At 35.8% G+C, this 8,916-nt stretch overlaps 1 protein-coding gene across 1 annotated transcript; it reads left to right on the forward strand.

Annotated features, from left to right (window-relative positions):
• The first annotated feature begins 42 nt into the window (after positions 1–42).
• Positions 43–7,060, forward strand: LOC117111318. The gene is made up of 5 exons (XM_033254246.1): positions 43–4,270; positions 4,454–4,786; positions 4,896–5,203; positions 5,441–5,505; positions 5,537–7,060. The coding sequence occupies exons 1-5, from the start codon at positions 3,981–3,983 to the stop codon at positions 6,503–6,505; spliced, it is 1,965 nt and encodes a 654-aa protein (XP_033110137.1). The 5' UTR covers positions 43–3,980; the 3' UTR covers positions 6,506–7,060.
• Positions 7,061–8,916: the final 1,856 nt, after the last annotated feature.

Here is an 8,916-nt window from a genome sequence, read left to right on the forward strand (position 1 = left end):
CATTTAATCTGGGTGTCTGAATTTGATCACATACCACAGTGACAAATTTTCTGTTTTTGGAAAAAAAATAACCACCTCAGAGGCTGTTTTTTGACCCTTCTAAGGTAGCTATGTCTTTGATTACCCGACGGTTCAGAAATCTTTAGATTCACCCATGCACCTGTATGAAAATATACAACTAACTTCTCCAACCCTTTACTGATTTTATTCAAAGTATACTGAATTTTGTTTATTATTTTTTGTTGATTTTTATCAAATGAACAAACCTCTAGCTGTTTTAAACTACGAATCATTCCCTCATTTTCCAAATGGTACGAATTTTTGACCTCTGTCACCTTAACAACATTAGTTGTAAGAATGATGTTTTTCTCACAATCCATAAGCGAATAAGTACCAAAAGTAGCAGAATGGCCAGGGCTGTCACATCGGGCATCTCCAGCGAGGGTCAGGTTAATCTTGGTGCTGTAATCTGAAAGCATACAAGATAGTGTTAATAATACAGTAATGGTTATTTTTTTTTCGTCTGCTTTAAAAGTGTTATGTCAAGTGCCATTAATTAATTAATTAATTGGTGGTGGTATGTACTACTACAGTTAATGTACTGTAATCTGTATTTGTGGTTTGTGTTGCTTTCTGATACTCCCTTCCCAAGATATAGCTAATTTATCAGTGTTAGATCTATGATCTAATAAGAATCATGGTTGTGAAGAACATTTCAGCCACAAAACACCACAAAAAATTAATACAATACCTTTAAGAATTTCTTGTTGATGAAATTCCCACATCTGATTAACGGAAGGCAGCAAAAACTGATGCTGCCAAAAGAAGATTCCCCACTGCCATCTTTTTTAGCACTGGCTGGGACCTCCATGTGAAATCATGGTTATTCAGGCATGTCCCTTTAATTATTAGTAAGCTACCAATTGCCTGTTGTTTAATTTCAGCTACTGGGGCCGTACAGGTTGGATCCCCCTGACATGATTGAAATAATTCCAAAAGATTTTCATTAAAAACAATGTATTTCGAATCTGGGGGAAAGGTTATGCTGCTGCTGTCTGAATTGTCACTACTACAGCTACTACTTTCCTCACTTTCTGATGAGCTCAATTTGTATGAATAATCATCTTGGTCTTCACCTGGTGAAATGCAATCAAAAGATGATTCTTCGCATTTCTCTGGAGTAACAGTTAGCCTCGGTTTGCAGCAGGGAGCAGAACATGTCGGTGCTATACCATTACAGCAGGGAGAAGGGCATGCAAAGGTGATGGGATCAGTTTGTGTTGATCTTGATGATGTGGTTTTTTCTTCTGTCTCCATTGCAGGCTGTTCATAGTTTTGCTGCTGCGCACGTTCTCTTTGCTCAGCAATAATTTCAGAATCTATATCTTTATGAATCTAAAAAAAAAAAAAAAAATAGACCTATTTATTGATTGTATACAGTATGTGCAATGAATGTGGGTACATCTAGAAAAAAAATCTATAGATAAAAATTAAATAAATGCAAATTTAAAAAAAAAAAAATAATAGTAAATTAACAAAATCCTGTGTTGCATGCTGATAGGACTTACCACAACGAAGATAATATTAATAATGATGATCATTTATAATACATTATTATAAAAATAACAGCAATAGTCGTAAATAAAATTCACAACACCATTTAGAATAGAAGAATGTTGAAAATGATAATATCCTAAGCAGGTCCTACATATGTAGCAATAATTACAGGTCTATATTTATTTTATATTTCATTATTTATCAAGACTAATGCCTTCACAATAGTAACATAGTAATGGCTAAAACTGTACACAGCAAAATAATAAACTTTCCTACAGACTAGGCCTAGGCTAATACTAGTGTAGTGGTAGTAAACACTCCACAAACGAGTGACACAGATTTTATTTACTTAGCCCAGCATCCCTCAGACATCGATATGTGTATAGGTATGTTTATACTATCATGATTTGGTCATTCGGAAAAAATTAAGGTAAATCTTTAGGATCGATTGTTTTTTCTTTATTTTTTCCGAATGACCAAATCATGAGAGTGTTGTTCGTTTTTCCCTTGCTTCCAATCGAGATTTTCTACTTTGGACTGGCGCTCCAGTGAACATAGGCCTAGCCCTACTACAACGTTGGAACGGCATCGTCCTTCAAGATGAATCGTGCCTTTGATCCTAAAAGCTCTGCTTTTAAGTCTCTCACATAGCAGTCCTTTTCGAAATGGTCGCTACATACCCTGCTGAACTTATTTACTGGCGGAGATTTCAGTTGCATTGCATTCAGCCATTTTCGCAGCGTGTCTTTGTTTCGTAGGGGCAAAGAATGAAAATGTATGCCCTTGTTCTTTTTGTAACCTTTGTTTGTACACCCTGGTGCCATACAAAAATACGGCATTATTGAGCGTGATAATACTCTAGGATACTAGTGAAGACGAATATAATTAAAATATTTCACAACCCGAACAAGTACAAGAAAGAATTCGTTAACTACAAAATATACGTATCTAAACAGCATGTAAACACTATAGGTCGCTCAGTGGGGATTCCTCGCTCGCTAGGTTTGGACCTTAGGTGACGTCATAAATATTTTGTCCAATCAGAAGCTTTCTTTTAGTCATTGCGTTTAATTAGGTAATTAATTAATGAGACCTCATTAAACATCGAACACTGGTTGTAAAATTTTATATTACATATCTTCACAATATATAACTGTAAAATTCACGATTCTGGTCACCTTTAATACAAGGAGGTAATGTGAAATGATTAAGAGTAAACTTCAAACTACTTTTATCAATTAATATATATCTGCTGACATTCTTTAAAAGACCGTAAAATGCCACCACTTCACTACTAACCTCAACGAGCAACGAACCTCTGCTGTCAAATGAAATTGGAATACTGTATTGTACCTTATATACGACGACGTATGCAAAATAGGCTTCAAATTGGACTTCAGCCATCGTCTTTTTTTGATTGGACGTTCAATTTTCATTTTCCCGCCAAAAGATTTTCTCTCTGTGCGGACCGATAAGTAAGCACTCACTGTGCTGTGATTGGTTGAAACCAAACTCGTATACCGTAGCACTGTAGCAGGTGTCTCAGCAAGATTGATATTGAAGATCTGATACTGAACTTGAAGCATTTTAAATAATTATAAATTACTGTATTTATAATTATACATGTAATCAACCAGACCTCATTAATGATTGTCATTATTTAAAAATATACAATATGAGACCTGCCACCACGAAATGAGAGTAAAGTCGCACGACGTATATTTGAGCTAAGTGCCAAAATACATAAAAACCTCATCCATGGTCGAAATTTTGTTTTCAGTCAAAACAGCTTTTAAAAGTATTTATTTATAACATACCGAAGTTTCCCGGCGAAAAAATCATCGGAAGCAAGACAATTTCGTGATTTTTCATAGACCATTATTTGGAAATCTGTCGGTTTCTTACATGTTCGAACACAAAATCCTTCAAAAACGAGCATTTTCAAGCCGCTCGTGCATCCTTTCTTTTCGTCTTTGACCCCTAGTGTTTGATATCGTTGGAAAGGTCACTTGTTCACGAACATTCTGACAGAATTTTTAATCGAATACAACTACAGAATCAACCAATTAAATCCATTTTCTCAGAAGGGTTTGGTTACTAAGGAGTACAACCAATGAACACTGAAGCGGTCTCCTCATTGGCCAAACCCTACTATGACGCACTTCGATATACTACGCATGCTCAGTTTCAATGATTTTGCTTCTCGCGCATGCTCAATTTCAATGTTTGGCTTCTCGCGCATGCTCTGTTCCATTGTTTACGCGTTTCGTTCCATGCGGAATTCCATTGCGAATTGCAGTTCGGAGTGTGTTCATTGAAAGAATCTTGTGTTTTTGAGAATATTTTCCTAATATTGGGTGATCATTTTAAATTTTCACGTTATTTCGTTGGTACATTATTTTATCGCTTTGCTATTTGTGGCAATGACTACCTCGAAAGATGTAGCGGAAGCTCTAAATAGAGGTTTACTGCTAGGCCTAGGAGTTTCTAATGAAGATGAAACTGTCCTGAGAAACATGGTCGCGGAATACTTTTCCCCTGACAATCCCGAGGAGGAGATGAGTGATTTGGAAGACATTGACGATGAAGAAGAGGGGTCAGAAGAAGAAATAGAAGTAGGCCCGAGCATAGACCGAGATCATGATTTTCATGAAGACGTCAGTTTTGACGATCCAGCTATTGTTGTCGACCCAGCAAAAGAAGTTGCTCAAAGGTAGGCCTAGGTTTGTTTTCATGTTTAGTTTTTCAATCCATGCTATTTTATTTTTATTTACTCAGCATGCTAGCTACATGCTAGTCTTAGGCCTAGGGTAGGTAATAATATTAAAATATTTATGGCAAATTTCAGTGTATTTTGTAAACACTAACATATTTAAAATTTATTTTTATATTGTAGGATTGCAGATGATGAAAAAGAAGACTGGGGTGGTAAACAAAATGCTGATGAGTTTGATGCTGTTGAAAATTATAATCATTGTCAATGTGGTGAATCTTCCTGCCTTAGTAAATTTGATGCCAAGTTCATCCTCAACAGAAGATCAGAAATGGACGAGTTGACAAAGGGAGAGAAAAAGATGTTTTTGCTAGGACTTATAAGTCATTCGTTAAACTGCTCCTCCACAACTGAATGCTCAAAACGCTCAACACAAAAACAACGCACCCGATCAAGGACCGTTTACAGAGTAGAAGGCAAACATTTATGCAGAAATGGATTTATGTTTATGCATCGGTGTCCATTTTTGTATACTGTATTTTTAATCTTTTTTTTCTTTACAACAAACAATTAAGTTATCTTAGCTGTATCAAATATTTTCATTATTTAATTTTTTCTTCTTTAGCATAAGCAACAACTATCTAAACCTACTGACCAAACATTATAAATCAAATGGTGTATGTCTCCCAAAACCAAAGACTGGCGGCCGTAGATTTAACAAGACTGCATTGTCTACAGAGGATATAACTCGAATTGTAACGTTTATTACAAGTTATGGTGAGTTACATGGCCTCCCTCTACCTGGACGTCAAAGCAGAGTGAACACCAATGATCCACGAACACGTTTGCTGCCGTCATCTGAAAACAAATCCACAGTTTTCAGAAAGTATGAAAAAGAAATGGAAGAAGTGAATCGGCGAAAAACAGCTGCTGGTAAGTAAATATTTGTTGTTAATTAATTTCTTAGCAAAATATGTTATAAAAACAATTTCACTTAGGACAGCAGAAAACAAAAAAAAAACTATTGAATATACAGTGTGGCACGTGAACACTGGCTTTAAAATAATGGTCCATTATCGCAAACCGGAATGTAGCATTTTTTAAATAATGATTGATAATATACCTGATGTTCTGTTTCTTTCACATAATTTTATTCTACATATTTTTCAGGACAACCCTTGCTGAGAATTGCCAGGAGGTCAACATTCAATAAACTTTGGCTTACGTATGCCCCTGTCTCTTATACACATCAGATGTGTTGGCGAGAGATTGGGACCTATTGAACCATGTTCGAAGAACTACACAATGCATTACTCCTTTGATTTCGCCCAGCAGGTCGCATTTCCTTTTGACCCACAACAGCCAGGTCCCATTTACTTTTTATGTACAAGGAAGTGTGGTATATTTGGAGTTGCCTGCGAAGCTGTACCACAACAAGTTAACTACTTGATAGATGAGGGTATGCTGCTATCGAAGGGATCGTCAGCCGTAATCTCCTACTTACACGATTTCTTCATTTCAAACGGGTTAGGAGAAAAAGTGGTGCAGTTGAACTGCGACAACTGCTCAGGCCAAAACAAAAATCGATACATGTTGTGGTACTTAGCTTGGCGCACAATTCACAAACTTCACGAAAAGATCCACCTGAATTTCTTGATAGCAGGACATACTAAATTTTCCCCTGACGCTGGCTTTGGCCTGATTAAACAGAAATACCGGAACAATGTGGTTGGGTGCCTTGATGACATGGCAAACGTAGTGAATAATAGCAGCACCACAGGAATGAACAAAGCAAGGATCGTTGGAAGCGAGTCGGGTGAGGTATTTGTGCAGCAGCACAACTGGGGTGATTATCTTGAGCCCTATTTCAGGCCGTTGAATGGCATAAAGAAGCTCCACCATATGAGATTCGACAAAGACTATCCTGGAATGGTATATTACAAAGAATTTTGTGACTCTCCTGAAAAAAGCTTTCAATTGATGAAAGATATCAATAATCCTCCTCCATCTCAACTTCCCCAGCCAATTAAACCACCGGGATTAAGTAGTGAACGGCAGCTCTATTTATACAATAGCATCAGAGAGTTTTGCCCGTACAAAGTGCGTGATGTTATCTGTCCTGCTCCACAAGTCCAGCGGGAACCTCTAGCTGAAGTTGAAGTAAATGTACAGCCACAGACATCAACTAAAAGGAAAGCGGTACAGGGAAAAACAAATGGAAAGAGAAAGAAATAAATGAGAACTGCATCCCTTCTTCATTCAGAGCAGCTGTTGAGATTATAAAAAAATGTAATATAATACTTGTTGCATAAGAAAATTTCAAATGACTCATAAATTTATATTCTTTTTTTCTTTTAGCTATACAATGTTGTGCTCTTCATTGTACATTAATATTTAATATAAACCTATTTTAATACAATAATTATTGTAAAAGTTTAGTGGCTGTGTCGTTTTACTGTCTATTTGTCTGCTTAATAATACTGATTTTGTTTGATAGATTATTATTTTTGCACAATACATAATATCGTGTTAATATTTAGAATTTTTAATCTGAAATCTTAGATAAATAATAAAAAATGATATTGTAGTACTTGAGGATAATTGTTCTTGAATCTTCTTTACTTACTAAAATAGAGAATGCCTATCTTTCAATGTCCGTGCAGTGCAAGAATACTGGTGTAGTAATTGCATTTTCTTGTAATCGCGTTACATAATTTGGTTAGTTTTTTGTCAATTTTTAAAGTAATTTTATTAATGGAAGTTGTTAATAAAAAAACCTGATATTTTGTACACTGTGTCTCCAATGATTCATCAACATATGTGTGAAGTTTCATTTGCATAGCATTACAGGAAGTTCGTTGTTGCTATGGAAAATATAGTGCCAATGACTCAAGATTCCAGTGATACGCTTCGCTAACTTTGCAAGGCTTTTTTTCATTGTTTTAGTTTCCTAGAGTTACAGTATTATGCAACTTCAATTAACCATATCTCACTTATTTCTCAATGTATTTGAATAATTTCAACACCATTTTTAAGCTGAAATAATGAACAATCAGAAAATATATACATCTAAATATTGGTAAACGTCAACTTTACTCTCATTTCGTGGTGGCAGGTCTCATATACATCAATATACAGTATGACGACATTTTTATTCATTTCATGGTAGGTAGCAGTGTGATGTTAGATATTAACTTCCATGTTTATATATGAATATATATGTATGTTCCATATATAAATATGTCTATTATATAGTACATATATAATTGTAAACGTTAAATGCCGGGTTAAAGTTCGTATCTTTACTTTTAACATTTAAAACATTTAATATACGGTATATATAAAGGATATTCATTAATAACAATAATATTATAACAGTAATAATAACAATGAGGTTTTATTGAGATGAAAATGAATGAATGTTAAAAAATATAGAATTTCTATACCTTTGTTTTTGACATTGTATTTAATAGATTTTTTTTCTTATCTTGATGTTTTTTTACCGATAAGTAAGCATTCACTGTGCTGTGATTGGTTGAAACCAAACTCGTATAGTGTAGCACTCTAGCAGGTGTAGGCGGAACGATTTAGGCTAAGCCAAAACTAGTCCTAGCCGGACCAATACGCCTTCCAATCGCTTTTATACTTCACGACATGGCCAACTTCATTAAAGGCCTCATAATACTCATCCGGGAGTAGAATGGTCTCCTTCTTCCGCAATAACTGTTCAACTCGGCCAAATGCCCAGTCAGCTGGCATGTAAGAGTGTCCTCTGACAGGAAAGACGTGTTCGAATGAGATATTGTGCTTTGTTGCCAAGATGTTTATCGCTGTCACCACTGTAAAATTTTTGTTATGCCCAATGCATGAATCACTAAAGAGTCGAATTTTCTTCACTCCATGGTCAGCAACCGACAAACGATTTTCTATGAAATAAGCCACGGCACTTGCTACTGTGTTAGCCCCTCTCCCTTGTTGGTGCTCACCCCAAGTGTAGAAAAAAATATCCTTTCTTTTCTGTTCCCTGGAGATGTGGGCGACCACGCCCAAAAAGTATAACCACAGCTGGCGGGCATAGTATTCTTCTCCAATGGGAGACTTCGGCAGCGCTTGATTCTGCATTAGATCAAAGCAAATTGATAATAAGGAATCATCATTCTCCTGTTTTAACAGGATGTAAAATTGTTTTGCCCTCATTTTGTGGACAAGATGTTGAGTTATCATATCTCGCTTTTCTCCTGGATCTTTGGTCACCTTAATTGATGCTTTCATCTTTATATATACAGAGCATACATTTTTCCTAGGATTTCCAAATCCTAAATTGAAGCTGGTCATGAAGATGTAATAAAACCTGTAGTTTACATCGACTGTCCCTAAATTAAGACAGGGTAATTTGTTATTGTAGAGCTATAATAGCTAATGTACACTTAGTACTAATCCAATTAGGTTAGTGGGTGTATTAAATCAGTTACTTGTCAAATAGCCTTCTTCTATTTTATCCTCCAGACTGGCGATTGGCCTCTGCTATCATCATCAGTCATATTCAACCTCAAAAGCCTCACCAAACTGGCACCAAAAGGGTCTCTTCTCTTCTTTCCCATCAAGAAAGTTGTTTATTTCATCTCCTTCATGTCAACTAAGGTCGT

The sequence above is a fragment of the Anneissia japonica genome, unplaced genomic scaffold (genome assembly GCF_011630105.1).
Source record: "Anneissia japonica isolate Jap-2015-1 unplaced genomic scaffold, ASM1163010v1 scaffold287805_len679488_cov178, whole genome shotgun sequence".
In the NCBI taxonomy this organism is placed as follows: Eukaryota; Metazoa; Echinodermata; class Crinoidea; order Comatulida; family Comatulidae; genus Anneissia; species Anneissia japonica.

Excerpts from the sequence above, each read along its gene's own strand:
- LOC117111318 (XM_033254246.1), top strand. The coding sequence starts at position 3,981 with ATGACTACCTCGAAAGATGTAGCGGAAGCTCTAAATAGAGGTTTACTG. Across the intron at positions 4,271-4,453 it reads GCAAAAGAAGTTGCTCAAAG|GATTGCAGATGATGAAAAAG; the intron begins GTAGGCCTAGGT and ends TTTATATTGTAG. Across the intron at positions 4,787-4,895 it reads GGATTTATGTTTATGCATCG|CATAAGCAACAACTATCTAA; the intron begins GTGTCCATTTTT and ends TTTCTTCTTTAG.